Here is a 26,640-nt window from a genome sequence, read left to right as displayed (position 1 = left end):
GTCAACCTCATCACTACTAGAGGGAGAAGTGAAGGCATTAGTGGAGGTGAGATGGGTGGCCGCTGCAGCTAAATCATGGGCCCAAATAAATGCAGCAAAAATTAGATTATTTTTGCAGGATACCATGGGGATATACCGAGAGGTGGTACAAGCAGACGGAGCTGCATTAGCTTCTTGTTCTACCCAATGGGAACGGAAGCTAAGTATTTTTAATAAGCAGTTTCGAATTTTGAATAAAATTCTGCATCTAGGGGAAGAGGTAATAATGGAGGAGGATCTCTTAGGAGGAGACAACTACAAGAACCTGCAATCTTATGCCTACATTTTGGAACTGAAGGTCGAAATGCTTCAGTAGTATGTGAAGGATATGGCAGAGATCCGAGTCCCTCTCCTTAGAGAAATTTTGAAAAATGAGAATTTTGTGAAGCATATGCTCGGAGCTTTTGGGTTAAGATTAACCAGCACCACGATAATGGAGGAAGAGAAATTTTTGAATCAGTGGGATGCATATGAGGCCCAACATTTGGGACCTTCGGCTCAGTTTGATGTCGCTCTTATGGACAGATATACATACATAATTACCCAATGTTAAGAGGTGGCAGAGGTAGTAGGGGAGTCAGAGAAAGGAAAGAAGCATGCAAAGAAGGTTTTGAAGAAATACAAATTTAGAATTAAACATGTAGCCGATCCTCCTGTTCAAGCTATTACATGCATTATTGATAATTATAGATCTTTAATTAAAAAGTGAAAGATGAGCACATAGTTGCTAAAGATAGCAGTCCTTTTGCGTGACTCCCAAATTTATATCTTCAGCTGCAGCTCCAACACACGTTCCAGTTTTGAGCAAAATTTTGCATGATTACAAAAGCTTGGCTCACCCAGCATGGTCTTCATAGTGCTCATGCAACCTCCATTTCGTAGTAGTTAATTGGAGTATTAAGGCAGAAACTTGCAAGTTAACTGTGACTCCTAGTTTGAGTTCTTAATTTAGATTAGATTTCTTTCTTGGATAATAGGGCAGAAAACTTCTATAAATTGAGAATTTGGATTCATTTGTAACGGTCCCCAAATTGATGATTTGTGGCCCAGTTAGATATTTTTAGAATATTTTGTAGATTGTTAAGAAGTTGAGTTATTTTTGTTACACATTCATTGAAATTAATACAAGAAGCAACTTGTAGATTGCCTGATCTACGTCTATATTCTACAAAATTGTTCTGTGTAATTTGGTAATGCCTATTATTTGGAATTAGCAACGTGGTTTGATCTTTTGTTTATTCTTTTATGAATCATATTGTGCACGTGAGTGGTGTATGAGAATTAATGTGGTAGGTGATATTGATGATTTTTTTCCATAAGTCTGTGAAATTGATGATGTTGCAGGTTTACTGGAGATCCGTTGTTGAATGCTAATTTGAATAATATTTGATAATTTCTTGGATTGCAGGGAGCTAACTGAGTAGTTTGTTAAGTTGTTATTGAATTGATTTCATTATTGTTTTCTTGTTCCCTTTACTCTTCGCATTTTATTTTTCAGAGAATCTTAAATCATAAAATACAAAATAAAGGAAGTTCAGCCATTCATGATCAACGAGATTTAGTTTCAACCAGCAGACCCCTTAATAGGTACAACCACATCAACCATTGGGCTGCCCATCACCGTCGTGACCCGACTATAGAGACTTTGGAGTAGTGAGTTTTCCTAAACTCATTGCTTTTCAGGAGAGGTGGTGAGTGTTCACATTGGCTACCTGACTGTTGGTGGGTATGTCAAAAATAGTCGTCAACAATTATCTTGAAGATGAGAAAGGCATTAAAGATTACAATACAGAAAGAGGGGAGTTGAGAAACTGCAATGAGAAGGAATGCAACCTATCACAAGAGGAGGCCCAAATTGTTATAGCAATGGAAGCAATCCACATTGGAGAGGAAGCTACGATAGAGATGGAGATCTATGGGAGCCTCATATGTGATTAAGATTTATTTCTTTTAGAGAGAACAATTTGCCAAAAGTAGTGAGAATCCCATTAGTGAAAATGAAGTAGGAGATTATTTTCTTAAAGTAAGAACATGGGTGATTGAGGAAGGAAATAAAAAACATAGGCATTTGTTTTGCAACAAAGGAGGATAAAATAGAAAAAGAGACTTGTGAAGAACATCATGCAAAGCCAAGAAACAAAGACCTCATGATAGAAGATCTTGTAAGCATGCCTTAGGGCATAATGTGGAAGTGAAGGTGCTTGTGAGAAATTTTTATTGGCTTCTTTATTTTTATCTTCAATGATTTATGTGCAAATGATACAAATAGTGTAAAAAGCAATGATATTTTTCAATGGGAGAGAATTCCTAAGACTTAAAGGAGCTAGGAAAAGAGGAAGACCAATTGGCAAAGGACAAGGATCTCTATTACAAGAAGTGGTTGAAAACAAAAAAAGGAAAAATGTAATGATTTGCAGAGATATTTAATCTAGTGGAAGGACACACCGTGGCTTAGTTTTCCAAGTTAGAAGGATGGTTCTATCATCTATTTCAAACTCTTTTTTGGATGTTTGATTTAGTAGCATCCTGAGACAAAATTATCCAAATTAATCTTAGACCTTGCAAGATTCATTAAAAAACTGGCAAAAATAAGCACATTAGAAAAGATACCAAAAAATCATAAAATTTTGCTTTGTATTCATTATTCAAAATTGATATTGCCAACTCTAAAAGCTAAAAAAATCCTATGATTCCAATTCCCTTTTTATTTAGAAATATATCGTAAATCACTTCTTTTAATAGAGATTCGGTACTCCAAGTTATCTCCAATAGAGACTGCAAGAGACAACAGTCTTAATAAAATAATTAGTCCCTAAATTACTTCCTATGGAGACTAGAACACTTTTTAAATAGAAAGTTCACTCCTACACAGACTACAACAACAACAGTTAAGAATTCCACTCCCAAACTAATTCCTACATAGACTACTCAACAACAACAGTTACAAAATAGTTTGCATCATTCTTTCCTCCTTTTAAAATTTTGAACCTCCTGCTTCAAAGCTCATTTTAGATGAACATTCAGCAACTATCAAAACTCTAAGAATCTTAACAACCTAACTATTACATTTATTTTGGCGATGCAAAATTGCCTTTCAATGTAGGAATCAGATTGGGAGCGGATTTCCTAACTCTTGTTGTTGTAGGCTATGTAGGAGTGAACTTTATGTCAAAAGAATGTTGTAGTCTCCGTAGGAAGTAATTTAGGGACTGATTATTTTGTTAAGACTGTTGTTCCTTCCAATCTCTGTTGGAGATAACTTAGAGTTGAGTCTCTGTTAAAAGAAGTGATTTAGGGGTATATTTCTAAATAAGAAGGGAGTTGGAATCATAGGGGTTTTTCATCTTTTAGAACTGCAATTATCAATTCTAAATAATGAATACAAAGCAAAGTTTCAACTTTTTGTTTGTATCTATTTTGTTACGCTTATTTTCACTCTTATAAAAAAGATGTTTTAATTAATCTTGTAGGATCTAAGAATAATTTGCATTTGTTTGGTGCGAGAGAATTAAAAGATGCTGGGATGGAGACTTTGTGAGAAGAAAGACATGAGCTAAAAAATAATTGGTGACACTACATTAGTTAATATGAGATTTGTGGTTGTTTCATAGGTGTTAATGGTGTGGAATAGAATTTGTTTAATAAAACAGTTGTTGAAGGTTTGAGTTCTTTGGGGGCTTAATTTTTCATTTTTGACATCTTCCTATTTGATTGTACTATGTTGATGAAGGGAATGTTGTTGGAGTTTGTTGGTATCTATTTTGTCAAGTGTAGTTGCCTGAGTTTAGTTCATTTAGTATGAGTTCATAGATTGCTAATTTGCAGATGTGCTTATCAAATTTGTGATAATTTCTTCAAAGAGTTGAAGGATAAATATAGAATGTTGATAGATTTTCAATAATTTGTTCATTCCAAAGAAAAGAGGAGAAGAGAGTTGCAGCTTTGTTTTGGGGCTAAAGGTATGATTATGGAGTTATATTATGATGTGATAAAGAGAATAATTGAGTTCGAAGAAAGAGTAGGACAAAGGTAGAGACAAAAGAAAATCAAAGACCAACAAAAGAAGCTGCATCAATTAGAGCTTGATTTGGAGGAGTTATGGTGTATGGTGGAAGATTATGAGGCATGCGACAAAAAAAAGCCAATGAGAAAGAAATCTACATGAAAGAAATTGAAGAGTTGTGCAAAGGTTAAAAAGAATGGTCAAATAAATATTCACTTTGTAGGCATGAGCCATTCTCAGAGGAAACTCATTGAGTCAAAAATTTGACAAGGAGTGGAATTGTTAGAATGGGGAAAGATAGAATCCTTTGAAGATTTGGCAGAAATATAATGTATAGAAGAACTTTGAATGAGGTATTCCAAGAATCAAAAGAGTAGAGATAGATGAATGGGATGAGTATAAAGAGAATGAGTTGGATGGAGCCGTTGATTTGTGTTACTCTGAAGGGGGGGAAGCATTGAAGAGTACAATACAAAGAGAGAAGAGTAGAGAGATTACAATGAGAAGGAATGCAGCCTATCACAAGAGGAGGTCCAAATTGTTGTACAAGTGGAAGCATTCCACATTGAAGAGGAAGTTGCAACAGAGATGGAGATCTTTGGGAGCATGATGAATATTTATCGGTTTTAGAGAACACAACTTGCCAAAAGTAGCTAGAAGAATGTCTAGAGGATTCCATTAGTGAGGAAAATGGAGTAAAAGATAATCACTTCCATGATAAATAAACAAGGATGATTTAGGTAGAGAGTAAATATATGTGCAATTATGGTAAAAAGGGCAATAAGAATGTCTAGAGGATTCCATTAGAGAGGGAAATTGAGTAAAAGATCATCACTTTCATGAGAAAGAAACAAGGATGATTGAGGTAGAGAGTAAAGATATGTGCAATTATGGTAGAAAAGACAATATCCAAAAAGATTTGTCTTGTGAACAACATTACCCTGAGCTAAAGGAAAGTAGGCCACCCCATAGAATACGAAATGGAAAGCATGTCTAAATGGTAGAATGCAAAAGAGGTTAAAGCACCTCCGCGATATTTTTATTCCTTTAACTTTATTTTTGTTTTAAATAATTTATATGCAAGTGATACTAATGGTATAAAGAGCAATGATGATTTTCGATGGAGGAGAACTCCTAAGCCTTCAAGGCGCTGCAAAAAGAGGAAGATAAATTGGTAGGGGAGGAGGATCTCTATCCCAACAAATGTTTGAAAGCGAAAGAAAAAAATGTGATGATTTAAAGAGATATCTAATCTGGTAGAAGGGAACACCATGGCTTGGGTTTTTTTGAGTCAGAAGGATGTTTCTATCATCTTTCCCCACACTTCTAGAGGATGTTTGTTGCAGTAGCATCCTAGGATTAAAGGCAAATCCTGCATCACAAAAAGAATGGAATAGTTAGGTTGTTGACATTTTTAGTGTTTTAATTTTTGAGATATATTCATGTAAAATGGGTTTGAACTAGGAGGAAAGATGGGGAGAATGATGCAACTATTTCTTCACTGATGTTCACGTAGGAGTTAGTTGTTGCTTAGTAGTCAGTTTAAAATTGGGTGTGATTTTCAGTTTAACTGTTGATTTCTTTGTAATCCTTGTAGGAGGGAAATCAAGAGTTGATGTTATAGTCTAAAGAGTTTTAACTGAGGTTGCTTGGTAGTCTTTGTAGGAGGGAGTTTAGGTTTTTTTTTGTTAATGAATAAAATGGGATTATTGGTAATGTAGGAGTTGGTCTTTTGATGGATGCAATTTTCAGATTTACGAAACTGTGTTTTGAAGGGTAATGCAGTCCCATATCTTTGTCAATTTCTGTCTTATTATGCTTATTTCCTCTGGTTTACAGAGTAAAAGTTGTTTATTTGCCGGATCTGAGAATTGTCTGCATTACTCAATCTTCCATAAATCTCTCCCTTTCAAAATAATCATCTTTTTCTGCATCGATGATCATCATCACTTTTATTAAATTTTAGAATGGATAGAGAGTTAGAATTTGACATGATGAATTGATAGAGAATTTGATATGATTTTCCATTAAATCTTTAACCCATATAAAAGAATCTGCTTTGATAACAAATGAAGATTATGAAAACAGCTTGTTTCTTATCCATCCAATGAAAATATTTAATCGAGAAAAAATAACAGCTGCAATTAAAACAAATAAGAGAGATTACCAAAATATCGGACCAGCTGCGTGCTCTGCAAAAGACACTAAAAATGTCAATTATTTCATTCAATTTTTTTCGGACATACTCTGTTTTTTCTTGCCCGAATTACAACACCAGTGGGCAACTGTTATATAGAATTTGCACAGTAAAACAGATCTGCATACGAAACCCTTAAGTAATCTTTTTCATGAGTAAACTATTTTGAGTGATACATTATTCTTTATTAAATCTGTAAACAATTATGATCCAGATTGCGTGGACAACTCTCCTACTTCTAGTTATTTAAACTGTCTAAAGGGTGCATGGAATTTACGTGCTGTGTTCCATGCAATATCTTAGGGATTCTGAGTGTTACACTTCATGCAATATCATTTAAAGGCATCAATTATCAACATTCTTGATGTATTTAGAGTTCTTAAATGAAGACTGATAAATATTGTACGGATTGCTGCAGGGGACAGATCCTCTATATGACTTTTTAGGAAATTATCAACCCAGATATCATGACATTTTTAAGTCCCTGGCCGTTATGGACAGGCGCGATATGGTATGAAGACTTGCATCAGCGAATTGAATCAGTGATTGATATTTTTGCCTGCTTTCATTGTCATTTAGTTTCTTAAATTTTTTTCTCAAAAACATTTTTATTCTATAAATTTCTTAAATAGATGATGACCTCCGTCATAATTTGTATGCAATTTTTGACATATTCTTATATGTCCTGGGTCTTGCGATTCAGTTTGAAGCAGAGGAAGAAAGTGGATCTAGAAATCAAAGAACAGGTGTAGTGCCATGGGAGGATGACTCGATGCAGGGGATTACATCTTCCATTTTGACTGTACATTATAATGCCTGGCAATACAGGAATGAATCCGAGGCATGGGCGGGTCTAGCAGTAGAAGTCACTAAAGAATTGGAAGCAACAATGACGGTGGCGCAGAAGCTGAGGACTAGTTGGAGATATAATTGGACAACCCGCAGAAACAGTATCTGCTTCGGATTGATTCTCCCCTGCTTTCTTGCAGCATTTCTGGTCATCTGGTTGACTACAATTGTATGGTTGCTACTTGACAGAGCCCAAAATAAAGATATACAAAAGTTTAAATACGGAAGCCTACCTGCATTTGTGATTGTACTTGTTTGGGCTGTGGTGAAGTCAGTGGTGTCTGCTCTGAAGCCAATCAGTGCCCAAATCGTGGATTATATATGTCTCCCAGACCATAGACAGCAACTTGGCTATCATCAGAAGGTTATTTTTGATATCAATTTTTTGAAAGATGAACTCAGTTCTAGACCGTCCTGGTTGTGGAAGGTGTTTGCATTTATATGGTGCTGCATTACATTTACTCGGGATGGGAATTATGTTGCAAAAACACTGATTCCTAAGATGCCCCCTGCATTCAAGGATAATCTCAGGATAGTAGTCTTCGTCGACGCTCTCGATCGTTGCCAAGAAAATGTGATTCTGCAGGTATAACTTGATAAAAAAGATCGATTTGCAATTTTTATAGTTCTCAAATATTAATCTTCAGTTTTTTCAATTTCTTAAGAACTTTTAAATGGCAGATATTATCGGCAGTGAATATGGTTTTAGCAGCTTGCGAGATCGATGTTATTTTGGGCATGGATAAAAGCATGATCGAAAAAGCTATAATAAGAAAGTTTGGGGACAAGAATAGCAAACCTAATGAGTCCAGTCAGGACTTAGCAGACAAATATTTAAGGAAGATAATTCAGCTGCCATTAGACCTACCCGACCCTAGTAACTCAGAGTCCCAGCATTTTTTACAGGGCCAGCTAGGTATGTCAGATACCAGAAAAGGGACTACAGATTCAGAAGCACAAAATGAAAGACCCAATACATATGGGCATAGAAAACTGAATCCAAAATTTACAATGGGAACTTCAATTCCAACGAAAACTAAATTAGGTAAATACATCTGAAAACACATTTCATATCTTAATTTTCCATGGATGTTCTGTATGCATCACTTTCAACAGATGACATTATTTTTCTTACGCTTTAATTTTGTTGTAGCTGAGGAGAAAACAAGAAATTTTCAGGCGGAAACTGGAATTAAACAAGAAATAACACACGACATTAAAGGTGAAATTAGTCCAGTTGCAATGCTTTTAGAGTGAGTTGGAATATTTTAGTAATTTTTTCCAGAGGAGAAAAGCAGGAGAAAATTGCATAAGATACTTCTGGATATACCATTTATTCGAATGTTGTTAATTTTAGCATATGGAGTTCAGATTATAGAATTATAACCTGCTCACTTTTTAATGGTGGATTGAGATGAATCAATTACACAAAATATTGAAAATATCAAACATAGAATCTTATAAATCAAAAGTTCATTTATTGATTACATGATTTGATCAACTGAGGTCATAGATACATCAGGACGATTCTAGATCCTGGACTTGATAGGCTAAAAATAACAACATTCTGATAATAGTGTATATATATGTGTGTGTGTTATCTTATGCAAAACTTTAATTTCCTCCTAATTTTCTGCTCATGCAGTTTGAGAAAAAATATTATAATATTCCAATAAGTTGAATATAATATATGGAATTGATGGTCTAACTCTAGACCTTACAGTAGTAGTGAATTTAACATTACTTCCATGTACAGATACAACCCAAAAAGGATTTCAACATATGGAACAGGAAGAAACAATTGGGAAACCAGGTGAATTTTTCATTTAAAACACAGCATTTTGGGTGATGTTTGTGCAATGTATCATCACACCTCACAATTTTTTATTTATTTTTAAATGTTTGTTTGCTCCGTAGTTGAAGGAACAAAGACTGATAATGGCCTACGGTGGAATGACATACTGAATATTGTATCTGCAATCGGAAAATTTTTGAATCCTAGACGGCGCAACCAGAGGAAACTCTCAACGAGTGAGAAAGCCGAGGGAAACGACATTGAACAAGCTGCAGGTTCTAAGTTAAATTAGCTGGCTATATATATATATTACTATATTATTATATTAATTTTGTTTTCTATGAGTTTCGGAATACTGTTTGCTTACAACATTTAGTCTGAAACTGAATGGGTTAGCTTTGCAGCCTATAATCAACCACTCTTAAAGCAAATATATTGATTTTTATTTGAGATGGTTACATAATAACAGGCTTGAAATGTGTTGAATTCAGGTGAGAATGATCAGAACGCAGGTGTTCGTGAGATTGATCGGAATGCGAGTGTTCAGAAACAGCAAGAAGAGACTGAGAGTGAGAGAAGGCTTATGGATCTCTCCCCAATAACGACTGAAATGCTCATCCCTAAGTATACCGAAGGAGAAAAGAATGCGTTTTGTTTTCTTCATGCTCGATCCACACGCAGTAGAAAACTTCCTCGAAAGTGGAAATGGTTGTTGACGTACCATCGGCTAGCATGGAATATTTTGTCTAAAAGCCCAGAAGTGATCCCACTGGAAGGGTGGCAGGTTCAACTGATTGCATGGGTCTTCGTCTGCTGGCAATGGAAGCACCTCATAACAACTCTTGTACAAGTAAGATAGGGTTACAGTTTTATTTAATCCCACCTCAATTGTGTTCGCTTGAAGGGCGAGCGGTAATTTATATATATCCTTCAATTCAAAATTTTAGCTTTGATAACAAAAAATAAATATTCTTTGTATGCACTGATGCAGAATTGGCACGACCTTGGGGTTCTAAGAAAGTCGGTTACAGTAAATGATATTCAGAAGGGGGAAGTTGCAGAGGAGAATAGTGGGCCTTCGCTGAGAGAGATCGTTGAACATTATATTGATGAGAGGTGGCCAGCTGACAAGAATAGTGACAGTTTTCAGGGAGATATCGCCACAAAAAAGAAGGAAGATACCATTATTAGCGAAGTGGACAAGAAAAGTGGCAGCCTGCCCACGAGATCAACTCCAAAGGATGAGGATTCAAGGAGAGAGGATTATCTCAAGGATATGATAAGAAAGGTTTTAAAAGAAGAAAGGGAGAAGAAACGAGGATACTCCCTAAAAATAAAGGGGCTTCAGAGCTCCAAGAAAGGAAAGGAAAAGCATAAGGAACGGGAAGATTGCTTGAAGTTGGCGATAAAAAAGGTTTTACAAGAGGAGAAGGATGTGGAGGATATGTTGAAAGTGATCATCAAGAAAGTTTTTAAAGAGGAGGAGCGAGAAAAGCAGCTGAGAGACTCCTCAATTTCATGTGAAGAAGAAAACAAAGGAGAAAGTTCTTTACAACAGGGCACAACGGTTAAGGAGAATCAGAAAGCTAGAAAAAGCCGCAAAAGCAAGGCGAAGGATGAAGAGGAAGAGCGAGAAGAATGGAGGAAGCTGAGAGAAACACTGAGCCGCTACAATGTTTCAATGGATGGCATTCAAGCCTTCCAGAACTTTAGGTTCTACTGCGAGCCTGGACATCTCCCATGGCCATTGCCCAAACATGCTTAAGACCTCACCTAACCCCATGTTTCCATGAAACTGTTTATGAGCATTTTCTACTTAAATTTAAGCAGCTGGAGTGTTCCCATGTATAATTCTAATTAAAGGAAAAGGATAAATTGGAATCTTTCCCTATTTTAAAAATTGAAAATAAGCTTTGGAAAAAAGGGGGACTAGAAATAAGCAGTGGCTGCTTATTGAAAAAAAAGACACATGGCTTCACCATAGTTTTTTGGTCTCCTATTTACTTGCCTAGAATTTTGCTTATGAATTTTTTTGTTAAAAATATTATCAATAATTTCATCTACAAAATGATTTAAGAAGATTGCATAAAAATATTATCATGATTAACTAACCTCAACTTGTTCTCCATATACTACCACATTCCCAAGGCATTTAAGGCATGTCGCCACCATAGGAGAGAAAAATCCAAAACAATTGAGGAACCTCTTACTCTATTTCTTTCCCAAAGTTTGATTTGAAACAATTACGATATGATGACTTGGTGGGTTCTCACACCAAGTCATTACCACTTCATCACTCATCCTAGTCATCTCCATCACCACCTCCCTGCTTGTGGTATTACCTACATGTGTCACAACCTTTTTCTCATCCATTGACCATTCCCTCCCACGAGTGTATCTGCCTATCCATCATATCCAAACACTCTTTTTATTTCCCTTGTGCCCTTCGAATAAGTAGTGTTCCTAATCTATATTACTAATAATTGTAGGACAAGTACAAAAGGCATCTAATGATTTTATCCCTCTGACCTAATTTCTCTCAGCAACATGCTTGGCCAACTCATATGCCACATCATTCCATTCACTGTATATGTGGCCGAGTTTAAACACCTGGAGGCTATCGATCAACATTTTGATTGGCTCCAACCATTTGTTCATCTTCCAATTCGATGCACTGCTCCATCTGATTGCATTAATCACAATGAAAGAATCACCTTCTAGGTGAATTTTGTCTGCTCCTACTTCCAGCCCTAGCTCTACACCCCTCAGAGCCACTTTGATTTCTATAATATTGTTGGTAGTTCCTCCAATTGGTTTTGATATTTCCATTATTAATTACCCTCCTCATTCCTAACGCCCATAAAATTACCTTATCCATTTAGTAGATCTTTAAATCAGCTTTCCAACACTCATAAAAGATCAAAATCTAGATAAGAAATAAATAAGTTATACCCATTTTACTAAAGTATGTTTTTATGCCCAGAAAAACTTATATTCATTTTGGTTTACAAAACGGATATCCATTTTGGAAAACATGACATTATAATAATAATGTCACAAAACAAATATATGCTAATAATGAATATCCATTATTAACAGATATCGGTTTTGGTTTGGTATTACCAAATCAAATTTAATTTTTTCTCGACCCATACAAAAAGTTAGAAATTTTTTTGGAGTGTTTGGCAAAGTTCAAAACACATTTTTTTCCCATTGCCACTTTTTGGACCCCCATGATCTTGCAAACACGCAACAAATTTTCTCAAAAAATATTTTAATACCTCATTCATGAGATGCATGAATGTGCTTGGTCCATTGGTTAGTCCAAAAGATATGACTAATGGCTCGTAGAAGCCCTCCTTGGTTTTGAAGGTTTTCTTCCATTCATCTCCTTCTCTAATCTAGATCTAGTGATTTCCGTTCTTCAAATCTATCTTCATGAAGTAACTAGCTTCATTCAAATAATCCATAATATCATTCATAATTGGTAAGGGAAATCTATACTTGATGGTAATATTATTAATGGCTCGAAAGTATGTACACTGTTGGCAATATGCTGGATTTGGTTAAGTGTTGTCATTGATATCAACATTGTATCCTGGTTTGAGAATATCCCGGTTAGATCTATCCCGGTTAGTCTTGGTAATCATCTTGGTTTTGGCTATGATTCTGATCTGGTATGATCAGATCTCCGGAATCGTTTTGGATGCTTATTATGATGGTTATATGCTTGCTATATTCTGGTGGTTCATGATTTGGTTATCACTTTTGGTGTTTATCATTACTAGATTAGCTTGTGCCTTTACCGACTAGATTTTATCTTTACTGGTATGCATTATTTGGTGACTTGAATAGTGGATTTTGGTCCCAGCATTTGCAATCAATTTCTATCATGCTGTTGGTGCTTCTTGATCATATCTTGAGTGTTTTGTGACTTTGCATTGGATGGCGTGCTATTATGGTGGTCCTATTTGGATCCAATTAAACTTTCACTAAGGGTTTCTATTGGCTAGTGAAGCATGTTGAATTTTGATCTTAGTGGAATTCTCGAAGGATATAATTGTTTGGTTACTTGATTTAGGATTAAGCTATGTAATGTAAATCATAATATTGGCCCGGTGATATCATGTGATGTAACTTTTATAATTTTGGGTTTATGGGTTTAAGGTTTAGCTGACCTTCTCAACAAGGTTGATGATCTGTATTTATAGGTGACTTATTCATGTAATTTCATATGCGATGGTTTTTGGTGGTTGAGTCTGCATTATTAGAGAGTGGTTTATGAGTGAACAAGGTCATATCATTCAAGAGAAGGTTGAAAAGGTTTTGTATTGTAGAGCAAACATCAATGCTTAATCGGAACTGTATCAAACATTTGTAGATGCTACTTTCACAATTCATTGCTTTCCAGATTGTAGTCCGATGATTATGTAAGTCAGTGAGACTTCCCTTTGTGATGAGTAGTGCAATCTAGGATATTGGCCTTTTTGCATGTGCAGACCCCATTATAATTACTCACAATACTACTGCAAAGTATTCATCTGATTGTGGGTAGGGTTTCCCATCGTGGTTTTTTTCTTTCCGAGTTTTCCACGTCAAAATATTGGTATTAGGTGTGGTGTGCTTTCATGTTATATCCTTCATTGTGTTGTGATCTGATTTAAGGATTATAATTGGATAAATTAATGTAACTGTTAGTAAATTGATTCATCCCCATCCTCTCAGTTTACTCCCGATATCAGTGCATTCTAACAATTGGTATCAGAGCGAGGTCCTCTCTACAGAAGCTTAACTGCTTGATGAGATCCGATGGAATCTGCATCTAGTTCTACATTCAATCCCTACTAGAAGGAGAGTCCCAATTTTGATGGTACAAATTACAAAATATGGAAGGAGCGAATGAAGATTCATCTTAGATGTCTTGGAATAGAAGTTTGGGAGATAGTGGAGAAAGGGTATATACCTCATGATCCTAATTCTAGTACATCAACGCCTGCTGATGAACAAAAGAGAGCTAAAAATGATGTGAGAGCAAAATAATCTTTGTTGAGTGCCCTATCTGATTAAAAACTATTGAATGTCATAGAGTTGGAGAATGCTAAGCAGATCTGGTTGAAACTTGAAACTATTTATGAAGGTGACCAAGTAGTGAAGATTGCTAAATTGAAGGTTTCCGGGTCAAGTATGAAACTTTGAAGATGGAAGAGGATGAGAAGATAAGTTCTTTCATGGATAGAGTCAATGAAATTGTCATGCATATCAAATGTTGTGGTGGATCTGTCAGTGAAGATTAGATAGTGTCAAAAGTTCTAAGAGTTATTCCTTTGGCTTACAAAATGAAGGCTATTGCTATCAACGAACTCCGGACAATGTCAAGTACCCCTGTGACCAGAGATACATTACTTGGGAAGTTGATTGCTTTTGAACTTGAAGAACTTGGATATTAGAGTGTTGCTAAAAATAAGACTACATTAAAGCATCTGCCTCTGGTAAACAAAAGATAGATTGGAAAGAGATGTATGCTAAGGATATGGAGGAAATTGAGAAAGAAAAAAGAGGTCTTTAAGAGATGGAAGCCCCGATTGCTAGTAGAATCCCTAAAGGACCAGCTTGAAGTAAGTATGAAGGAAAAGTCCTTTTTAAATGTTTTTCATGCAATAAGATTGGTCATTTTGCTTCTAGATGTCCTGAAATAGTTGTTAGGAATCATGAAAAATTTGAGGAATTATAAGCCTAACCCTGAATATCAGAGCATAACTATATTCAGAAGGAATAGGGATAAATCATGTTATTATCCTGGTGATGATGATTTTTGTATTTTTGATGATGATGAACTTGTGAGTGGATTCGGTAATGGAGCTTCCTTCGGCAAATATTGGGTCTTTATTGCTATCAAGGATGATTCTCCGAAATCTGTCATTGAATCAACTCATACTGAGAAAAAGGCTTTGGTTGCTAAAATTGAAGAGAAGGATGAATGGGTTATAGACAGTGGATACTCGCATCACATGACTGGTGACACGAGAAAGTTTTTATCACTGCAAGAATTTGCTGGTGGATTGGTCAGATTTGGAGACAAAAAGGCATGTAGGATCAAAGGCAAAGGAACAATATCACTGGATGGTAAGAGTAATACTGATAATGTTTACTATGTTGAAGGCTTAAAGCATAATCTTTTGAGTGTAGGTCAAATGGTCGATAGAGGATTTCAGAGCAATATCATACTTACATGCATCATTAACCAATGAGATTGTAAAGTAGGTACTAACATTGCAGATTGCTGCATTTTAAATCTAGAAGACCTAAAGTAGCAAAACCATGAGTTAACATAGCACTTGGCGTGGTGATTGCACCTAACCACCAAGCATCTTGGCCCTGCACTTCTAGGATTGGAGATTGCTTTCGGAACTCAGACTAAAGGTAATATCTTTCATTTGAGCTCTAGTGAGAAGGCAACCTCATAATCCCGTATGTAGAGAATGTCAAATGGGTAAGCACATTAGAACTTCTTTCAGAAGTATACATGATAAATCTAATGAAATTCTTGATCTTCTTCATACTGATTTGTGTGGACCAACAAGGACTAAAAGTTTTCAAGGTGATAGATATTTCATACTACGTATTGATGACTATTCTAGAATGATGTGGGTGGCATTTTTGAAGGAAAAATCTAAAGCTCTTGAGAAATTCAAAATTTTTAAAGCTACGATTGAGACTAAGACAAGACTGAAGAAAAAATGCTTGAGATCAGATCATGGTGGTGAGTTTTCATCCGGTGAGTTCAACAACTTTTGTGAGAGGAATGGTATTAGGAGATAACTTTCTGCACCTAGAACCCCATAACAAAATGGATTGGTGGAAAGAAAGAACAAAACAATATTGGATGCACCAAGGACTATGATGACTGGAGCTAAATTACCTGATATCTATTGGAGAGAGGATGTCAATACCGTTGTATACACTTTCAACAAAGTACATATTAAAGGTGATACCGGTAAGACTCCTTATGAATTATGGTTTGGTCATAGTCCTATTGTCAGATATTTTAGATTTTTTGGAAGTAAATGTTATATTAGAAGAGATGATGTACTAGGAAAGTCTGATCCTAGAAGTGATGAAGGAATATTTTTTTCTTATTCTACTAAGAGAAAAGCATATAGATGTTATAACAAAAGATTGAATAGGATATTGAAAAACATAAATTTTAAGGTGGATGAACATGGTAGTAATCAGATCAGAGCTTATGATTATGGAATAGAAGATGAATTTATCAGACCTAAACTAGTAATACAAGAATTAGTTTAGAATAGTGAACTAGTAACTCCGGTAACATCAGAAAATTCAATAGTGATAGATGAACTTTAGAACGAGTCAGTAAATCAAGAAAATTCAAAGGCTCCCACGTATATGAAGCTAAATCATTTTGAAGATCAGATCATTGGAGATTAAAGGAAATGTGTGATGAATAGGAGAAAGTTGGCTACTGAAGAGGTGTGTGTAATTTCTCAAATTGAATCAAAATCTTTTATTGAAGCAAGTAAGGATGAAAATTGGATAAAAGCAATGGAAGAAGAATTAGATCAGATTGAAAATAATAAGACACGGGAACTAGTACCTAGACTTAAACACAAGAACATTATTGAAACTAAACAGGTTTATAGGAATAAATTAAATGAGGAAGGTTAAGTTGTAAGGAACAAGGTTAGTTTGGTTTGCAAAGGCTATTCACAGGAAGAAGGTGTTGATTATGGATAGACTTATGCCCCGATTGCTAGAATTGAAGCGGTAAGACTTTTTCTTGCTTATGCTACACACAAGAACTATAAAGTATATCAGATGGATGTTAAATGTGCATTTCTAAAAGGAGATCTTGAATAAGAAGTTTACATTGAGAAACCTAATGGATTTTGTTTATCAGAAGACAAGGACATGGTTTGCAGGCTAAAGAAAGCTTTATATGGACTCAAGCAGGCCCCTAGAGCATGGTATGCTAGATTGGATAAGTAGCTTTCAAAACTTGGTTTTAGTAAAGGTAACGCTGATAGCAACTTATATTACAAAATTGAGCATGATGATATATTGATTATTGAAGTCTTTGTGGATGATATCATTTTTGGAGGTGAAGAAGGTCTATGCATGAAATTTTTTGATGATATGAAGAATGAATTTGAAATGTCTATGATTAGTGAGATGAATTTTTTCTTAGGCTTGTAGATTAATCAGATTGATAAAGGCATTTTCATTTGTCAAACTAAGTATGTGAAGGAGTTACTCAAGAAATTTGGACTTGACAATTCTAAACCTGTCAATACTCCTATGATAACTGGTTGTAAATTGTCAAAGGATAGTGAATCACCTAAAGTGAATCTGAGAAGATATAAATCAATGATTGGTGGTTTGCTGCACCTAACTCAGACTAGACCTGATATAATGAATGTTGTTTGTATTGCTTCTAGAATATTTCAGTCAGATTCTAGAGAAACTCATGATATTGTTGTCAAGAGAATATTAAGATATTTGGCAGGTACAACAAACTTTGGGTTATGGTATCCTAAGGATGATGACTTCACATTATGTGCATATACAAATTCTAATTGGGCAGGAGATGTGGATGACCAAAAGAGCACTACTGATAGTGCATTCTTTCTTGGGAAGAAGTTGGTTTCATGGCTTAGTAAGAAACAATCATGCACTTCATTGTCTACTGCTAAAGTAGAATATGTTGCAGCTGCTACCAACTATACTCAGATTTTATGGATGAAATGAATGTTAAAGGATATAAGGGTAAGTTATGATGAGCGTATTGTTATTCATTGTGATAATACTGTTGCTATTGATATGTCAAATAATCCGGTATTTCATTCCAAATCAAAACATGTTTCTATAAGGTATAATTTCTTGAAGGAAAAGGTTGAAGCAAAGGAAGTCAGATTGGTTTATGTGCCTACTAAGGAATAGATTGCAAATATTCTAACTAAACCATTTCCTAAAGACGCTTTTGAATATATCAAAGATTAGTTGGGGGTTACTAGCCCTTAAGAAGAGACTTAGAGATGCACAGATGCATCAATCTGGTGAGCTTATCAGACACACTTTTCTGATCCAGGTTGATGATTATGGTGCTACTACTCAGAGGGAGTAGTCAGTTGTTTTTTTTAGTATTCTTGGTTTGGTATCCGTCCTTTGTCATTTATGTCAAAGGAGGAGAAGGTGTTCATGTGAAAAATTGTTAGATCTTTTTGGGGAGAGGTATTCATGTTAATCAAAGTGGGAGATATATTTCAGTTCAGCTTTTGGGAGATTGTTGGCATTCCTTGGCACTTGGATTTTTTTCACATTCAGTGTTGCCATCAATGCCAAAGGGGGAGATTGTTGGAAATATGCTATATTTGGTTAAGTGTTGTCATTGATGTCAACATTTTATCTCGGTTGGAGACTATCCCATTTAGATCTATCCCGGTTGGTCTTGGTAATCATCTTGGTTTTGGCTGTGATTCTGATCCAGTATGATCAAATATCTAGAACCGTTTTGGATGCTTATTTTGATGGTTATATGCTTGCTATATTTTGGTGGTTCATGATTTGGTTATCATTTTTGGTATTTACCGGTACCAGATTAGCTTGTGCCTTTATCGGTTAGCTTTTAGCTTTATTGGTATGCATTATTTGGTGACTTGATCAGTGGATTTTGGGTTCGACTTTTGGAATAGATTTCTATCATGTTGTTGGCACTTCTTGATCATATTTTGAGTGTTTGGTAACTTTGCATTGGATGGCATGCTGTTATGGTGGTCCTATTTGGATCCTGTTAAACTTTCACTGAGGATTTCTATCGACTAGTGAAACATGTTGGATTTTTGTCTTAGTGGAATTCCTGATGGATATAATTGTTTGGTTACTTAATTTAGGACTATGCTATGTAATGTAAATCGTAATATTGGTTCGGTGATATCATGTGATGTAATTTTTGTAATTATGGGTTTATGGGTTTAGGGTTTAGCCAACCTTGTCAACAAGGTTGATGATCTATATTTATAGGCTACTTATTCATGTAATTTCATATGCGATGGTTTTTGGTGGTTAAGTCGGCATTATTAGAGTGATTTATGAGCGAACAAGGTCATATCATTGAAGAGAAGGTTGAAAAGGTTTTATATTGCAAAGCAAACATCTGTACTTAATTGAAACTGTATCAGGCATTTGTAGATGCTACTTTCATAGTTCATTGCTTTCTGGATTGTAGTCCAATAATTATGTAAGTCAGTGAGACTTCCCTTTGTGATGAGCAGTGCGCTCTAGGCTATTGGTCTTTCTGCATGTACAGACCCCATTGTAATTATTCACAATACTACTGCAGAGTATTCATCTGATTGTGGGTAGGGTTTCCCTTCGTGGTTTTTCCCTTTTCGGGTTTTCCACATAAAAATATTGGTGTTATGTGTGGTGTGGTTTCATGTTATATTCTTCATTGTGTTGTCATCCGGTTTAAGGTTAATAATTAGATAAATTGTTATAACTGTTAGTAAATTGATTCACCCCCCTCCTCTTAGTTTAATCTCGGTATCATTGCATTCTAACATACACATCCCCTATTCTCTATCCTTTTTTGAATCTCGTATTGCAAGTACCACACATATCCACTCAAAATCACTCAAATCAATCCCTTTCTTAGCAACTCTTGCAGTTGTTGATTCAATTCTTCATTCTTTATTGGGGTCATCGTATGGGTTGCATTATTTGACAAACTAGCTCCAAGAATTAGGTATATCTATTGAATAATCTTCATTATTGCATGAAAACCCCTAGGCACATTATTAAACAAAATATCTTAAAATTCACCCAATAGATCTGAAACCTGAACAACACAAACTTGCCATCAACTATACACTATAGGTATCAAAGCATAACACATATGTTCGTGCTTCTTACCTTACTGAAATTTTTTTCCTTCAAATAAAAATATTCTAGCACTATTGCATACCTTTTCCTCCACCTCTTCCAGGGGCTTCAATTTATGTTAAACTCTACCCTTTGTCAAGGAATAGGTGTTGGCATGTCTATCTTATATTGTGCGTCATTCAAACTACCACTGTCTCCCTAATAACATATGACAAACATACATAGGCATAATATAACATAAAATCTCATCATGCTACTTTCTAATATTAAAAAATACCATATATTTTTCAAACCTTGCAAGCTTTTCCATAAATAAAGCTCATAGTGAACAAAAATGAATCATCCCTTCAATTTGTCCACCATCCAATCCCAGTTTGTTTGTTTGATTTCTTGTATGGAAAAAAGATGTAAAGATTTATTTAGAAAATACACAATTACAAACAACAGGTTGTAGGCCCACCAAGGCAACAACAAACACTAAGAGGAACCTAAAAGAACCACCAACACCACCACTACAAAGTCCTATGACCATAGCAATAGATCTAGCCGTCGGATTTCCAATGATAATACCTTTTCCAAAAGCCCTTAGAAAGATGACGTTTTTCGCCATGGTTATTCCCTTTTCGAGTTTTCCGCATCAAAATATTAGTGTTATGTGTGGTGTGATTTTATGTTATATTGTTCATTGTGTTCTGATCTGGTTTAAGGTTAATAATTGGATAAATTGTTGTAATTGTTAGTAAACTGATTCACCCCCTCCCCCCTCTCGGTTTACTCCCAGTATCTGTGCATTCTAACATACACATCCCCCATTCTCTATCATTTTTTGATGCTCATATTGCAAGTACCACACATGGCCACTCAAAATCACTCAATTCAATCCCTTTCTTAACAACTCTTGCAGTTGTCTATTCAATTCTTCATTCTTTGTTGGGCTCATCATATGGGCTGCCTTATTTGACAAACTAGCTCCAAGAATTAGGTATATCTATTGAATAATCTTCATTATTGGAGGAAAACCCCTAGGCACATTATTAGACACAATATCTTAAAATTCAGCCAATAGATTTGAAACCTAAACAACACAAACTTGTTACATTTTCCTTTCTTTTTTAGACTTTAAAGACTGACAAAATTCTCTTCATTTCTTTCTCAAACCTCGCATCATTTGTAAACATCCTTCATAGACTTACAAATTTGCTATGGCTATGGATTTGAATCATAGTTTGTAGGGTATTTGAAGAACATATTTTCTTCTCATTGTCATAAGTATTCTTCTAACACAATATCTTAAAACTCACCCAATAGATCTCAAACCTCTATAGGTATCTCTTATTATTTTCTCTATCCCCATTTTGATGCTCGTATTGCGACTACCAGACATGTCCACTCAAAATCACTCAAATCAATCCCTTTCTTAACAACTCTTGCAGTTGTCTATTCAATTCTCCATTCTTTGCTAGGGTCATCATATGGGCTGCCTTATTCAACAAACTAGCTCCAAGAATTAGGTATATCTATTGAATAATCTTCATTATTGGAGGAAAACCCCTAGGCACATTATTAAACACAATATCTTAAAATTCACACAATAAATTTGAAACCTAAACAACACAAACTTGCTACATTTTTCTTTCTTTTTGAGACTTTAAAGACTGACATTCTCTTCATTTCTTTCTCAAACCTCGCACCATTTGTAAACATCCTTCATAGAATTACAAATTTTCTATGGCAATGGATTTGAATCATAGTTTGTAGGGTTTTTGAAGAATATATTTTCTTCTCATTGTCATAAGTATTGTTCTAACACAATATCTTAAAACTCACCCACTAGTTCTGAAACCTCTATAGTTATCTCTTTATTATTTTCTCTAACAACTATAAGTATCAAAGCATAACACATATCTCCGTGCTTCCTACCTTACTAATTTTTTTTCCTTCAATTAAAAATATTCTAGCACTATTGCATACCTTTTACTCCACCTCTTCCAGGGGCTTCAATTTATATTAAACTCTACCCTTTGTCAAGGAATAGGTGTTGGCATGTCTATCTTGTATTGTGCGTCATTCAAACTACCACTGTCTGCCTAATAACATATGACAAATATACATAGGCATTAATAACATAAAACCTCATCATGCTACTTTCCAATATTAAATATTACCATATATTGTTCAAACCTTGCAACCTTTTCCACAAAGAAAGCTCATAGTGAATAAAAATGAATCATCCCTTCAATTTTTCCACCATCCAATCCCATCTTTTTTTTTTATTATAGTTTAAAAAGATGTAAAGATTTATTCAAAAAACACAGAATTACAAAGAACGGGCCATAGGCCCACCAAGACGACAACAAAAACTGAAAGGAACCTAAAAGAACCACCAACACCACCACTACAAAGTCCAGTGACCATAGCAATAGATCCAACTATCGGATTTCCAAGGATAATATCTTTTCGAAAAGCCCTCAAAAAGATGATGCTTCCCATCATGGTTTTTCCCTTTTTGGGTTTTCCAAGTCAAAATATTGGTGTTAGGTGTGGTGTGATTTCATGTTATATTCTTCATTGTGTTGTGATCCAGTTTAAGGTTAATAATTGGATAAATTGTTGTAATTGTTAGTAAACTAATTCACCCCCCACTCTCAGATTACTCTCGGTATTAGTGCATTCTACCATACACATCCCCCATTCTCTATCCTTTTTTGATGGTCGTATTGTAAGTACCACACATGTCCTCTCAAAATCACTCAAATCAATCCCTTTCTTAACAACTCTTACAGTTGTCTATTCAATTCTTCATTCTTTGCTGGGATCATCGTATGGGCTGCCTTATTAGACAAACTAGCTCAAAGAATTTGGTATATCTATTGAATAATCTTCATTATTGGAGGAAACCCCCTAGGCACATTATTAAACACAATATCTTAAAATTCACCCAATAGATCTGAAACCTGAACAACACAAAGTTGCTACATTTTCCTTTCTTTTTTAGTCTTTAAAGACTGACATTCTCTTCATTTCTTTCTGAAACCTCACATCATTTGTAAACATCCTTCATAGACTTTCAAATTTTCTATGGCTATTGATTTGAATCGTAGTTTTGTAGGGTTTTTGAAGAATATATTTTCTTCTTGTTGTCGTAAGTATTGTTCTAATATAATATCTTAAAACTCACCCAATAGATCTGAAACCTCTATAAGTATCTCTTTATTATTTTTTCTATCAACTATAGGTATCAAAGCATAACACATATGTTTATGCTTCCTACGTTACTCAATTTTTTTCCCTTCAAATAAAAATATTCTAGCACTATTGCATACGTTTTCCTCCACCTCTTCCAGGCACTCAATTTATGTTAAGCTCTACCCTTTGTCAAGGTATAGGTGTTCACATGTCTATGTTGTATTGTGCATCATTCAAACTACCACTATCCCCCTAATAACATATGACAAACATACATAGGCATAATATAACATAAAACCTCATCGTGCTACTTTCCAATATTAAACATTACCGTATATTGTTCAAACCTTGCAACCTTTTCCACAGATAAAGCTCATAGTGACCAAAAATGAATCATCGCTTCAATTTGTTCACCATCCAATCCCATCTTGTGCATTTTTTTTTTAAGAGGTATAAAGATTTATTCAGAAAATATAGCATTACAAAGAACAGGGCATAGGCCCACCAAGACAACAACAAAAATGAAAAGGAACCTAAAAGAACAACCAACACCACCATTACAAAGTCCAGTGACCACAGCAATAGATCCGACTATCAGATTTTCAATGATAATACCTTTTCAAAAAGCTCTTAGGGAGTTGACACTTCCCATCATGGTTTTTCCCTTTTTGGGTTTTCCACATCAAATTATTGGTGTTATGTGTGGTGTGATTTTATGTTATATTCTTCATTGTGTTGTGATCCGGTTTAAGGTTAATAATTGGATAAATTGTTGTAACTGTTAGTAAAATGATTCAGCCCCCCCCCCGCTCTCAGTTTACTCCCAGTATAAGTGCATTCTAACATACACATCCCCCATTCTCTATCCATTTGTAAACATCATTTATAGACTTACAAATTTTCTATGGCTATGGATTTGAATCATAGTTTGTAGGGTTTTTGAAGAATATATTTTCTTCTCGTTGTCATAAGTATTGTTCTAACACAATATCTTAAAACTCACCCAATAGATTTGAAACCTATATAGGTATGTCTTTATTATTATTTCTATCAACTAAAGGTATCAAGGCATAACACATATGTTTGTGCTTCCTACGTTACTCAATTTTTTTTCCTTTAAATAAAAATATTATATTACTATTGCATACCTTTTCTAGCAACTTCAATTTATGTTAAACTCTACCCTTTGTCAAGGAATATGTGTTGGCATGTCTATCGTGTATTGTGCGTCATTCAAACTACCACTATCTCCCTAATAACATATGACAAACATAGATAGGCATAATATAACATAAAACTTCATCATGCTAATTTCCAATATTAAACATTACCATATAGTGTTCAAACCTTGCAAAGTTTTCCACAAATAAAGATCATAGTGAACATAAATGAATCATTGCTTCAATTTGTCCAGCATGCAATCCCATCTTTTTTTTTCTTTTTTTTTGAAAAATTGTGTAAAGATTTATTCAGAAAACACAAAATTACAAAGAACAGGCCATTGGCTCACCAAGACAACAACAAAATCTAAAAAGGAACCTAAAGGAACAACCAGTACCATCACTACAAAGTCCACTGACCATAGAAATAGATCCGACCGTCGGATTTCCAATAATAATACCTTTTCAAAAAGACCTCAGAAAGATGACACTTCCCACCGTGGTTTTTCCCATTTGGGTTTTCCATGTCAAAATATTGGTGTTATGTGTGGTGTGATTTCATGTTATATTCTTCATTGTGTTGTGATCCAGTTTAAGGTTAATAATTGGATAAATTTTTGTAACTATTAGTAAACTGATTCAACCCCCCCTCTTAGTTTACTCTCGGTATCAGTGCATTATAACATACACATCCCCCATTCTCTATCCTTTTTTGATGCTCGTATTGCAAGTACCACACATGTCCACTCAAAATCATTGAAATCAATCCCTTTCTTAACAACTCGTGCGGTTGTCTATTCAATCTTCATTCTTTGCTGGGATCATCGTATGGGCTGCCATATTTGACAAACTAGCTCAAAGAATTAGGTATATCTAGTGAATAATCTTCATTATTGGAAGAAGACCCCTAGGCACATTATGATACACAATATCTTAAAATTCACCCAATAGATCTGAAACCTGAACAACACAAACTTGCTACATTTCCCTTTCTTTTTTACACTTTAAAGACTAAAATTCTCTTCATTTCTTTCTCAAACCTCGCATTATTTGTAAACATCCTTCGTAGACTTAAAAATTTTCTATCGTATATGGATTTGAATCATAGTTTGTAGGGTTTCTGAAGAATATATTTTCTTCTCATTGTCATAAGTATTGTTCTAACACAATATCTTAAAACTCACCCAATAGATCTGAAACCTCTATAGGTATCTCTTTATTATTTTCTCTATCAACTATAGGTATCAAAGCATAACACATATGTTCGTGCTTCCTACCCTAGAGAAATTCTTTTCCTTCAAATTTATATAATCTAGCACTATTGCATACCTCTTCCTCCACCTCTTGCATGGGCTTCAATTTATGTTAAACTCTACCCTTTTTGAAGGAATAGGTGTTGGCATGTCTATCTTGTATTTTGTGTCATTCAAATTACCACTGTCTCCCTAATAACATACGACAAACATACATGGGCATAATATAACATAAAACCTCATCATGCTACTTTCCAATATTAAACATTACCATATATTGTTCAAACCTTGCAACCTTTTCCATAGATAAAGATCATAGTGAACAAAAATGAATCATCCCCCAAATTTGTCCACCATCCAATTCCATCTTGTTTTTTTGTTTTTTTTTTCTTTAAAAAGAGGTGCAAAGATTTATTCAGAAAACATAGAATTAAAAAGAACAAGCCATAGGTCCACCAAGACAACAACAAAAACTAAAAGGAACCTAAAAGAACCACCATCACCACTACTACAAAGTCTAGTGACTATAGCAATAGATCCAACCATCGGATTTTTAATGATTATACCTTTTCAAAAAGTCCTGAGGAAGTTGATGCTTCCCATTGTGTTTTTTCCCTTTTCAGATTTTCCACGTCAAAATATTGGTGTTATGTGTGGTGTGATTTTATGTTATATTCTTCATTATGTTGTGATCCAGTTTAAGGTTAATAATTGGATAATTTTTTGTAACCGTTAGTAAACTGATTCACCCCTCCCCCCTCAGTTTACTCCTGGTATCAGTGCATTCTAACATACACATCCCCCATTCTCTATCCATTTGTAAACATCCTTCATAGACTTACAAATTTTCTATGGCTATGGATTTCAATGATAGTTTGTAGGGTTTTTGAAGAATATATTTTCTTCTTGTTGTCATAAGTATTGTTCTAACACAATATCTTAAAACTCACCCAATAGATCTAAAACCTCTAGAGATATCTCGTTGTTATTTTTTCTATCAACTATAGGTATCAAGGCGTAACACATATGTTTGTGCTTCCTACGTTACTCAAATTTTTTTCCTTTAAATAAAAATCTTCTAGCACTATTGCATACCTTATCCTCCACCTCTTCCAGGGGCTTCAACTTATGTTAAAATCTACCTTTTGTCAAGGAATAGGTGTTGGGATGCCTATCTTCTATTGTGCGTCATGCAAACTACCACTATCTCCTTAATAACATACGACAAACATACGTAGGCATACTATTACATAAAACCT

The 26,640-nt window shown here is 34.9% G+C and overlaps 1 protein-coding gene across 2 annotated transcripts in view; it reads left to right on the top strand.

Moving 5' to 3' along the window:
• Positions 1–10,866, top strand: part of LOC131071677 (uncharacterized) — a 72,757-nt gene extending 61,891 nt beyond the window's left edge. For both annotated transcript variants that reach the window (XM_058007615.2, XM_058007614.2), the window contains 8 exons: positions 6,658–6,750; positions 6,943–7,674; positions 7,770–8,133; positions 8,242–8,310; positions 8,845–8,901; positions 9,006–9,158; positions 9,375–9,733; positions 9,875–10,866. In XM_058007615.2, the coding sequence (XP_057863598.2) occupies positions 6,658–6,750; positions 6,943–7,674; positions 7,770–8,133; positions 8,242–8,310; positions 8,845–8,901; positions 9,006–9,158; positions 9,375–9,733; positions 9,875–10,648 (2,601 nt within the window). In that variant the 3' untranslated portion in view covers positions 10,649–10,866. The remainder of the gene's footprint in view (positions 1–6,657; positions 6,751–6,942; positions 7,675–7,769; positions 8,134–8,241; positions 8,311–8,844; positions 8,902–9,005; positions 9,159–9,374; positions 9,734–9,874) is intronic.
• The last annotated feature ends 15,774 nt before the right edge of the window (positions 10,867–26,640 follow it).

Source organism: Cryptomeria japonica, chromosome 4 (assembly GCF_030272615.1).
Source record: "Cryptomeria japonica chromosome 4, Sugi_1.0, whole genome shotgun sequence".
NCBI lineage: Eukaryota > Viridiplantae > Streptophyta > Pinopsida > Cupressales > Cupressaceae > Cryptomeria > Cryptomeria japonica.
Note: the sequence above shows the minus strand (reverse complement) of the source record. Positions and strands in the feature narration are given on the sequence as shown.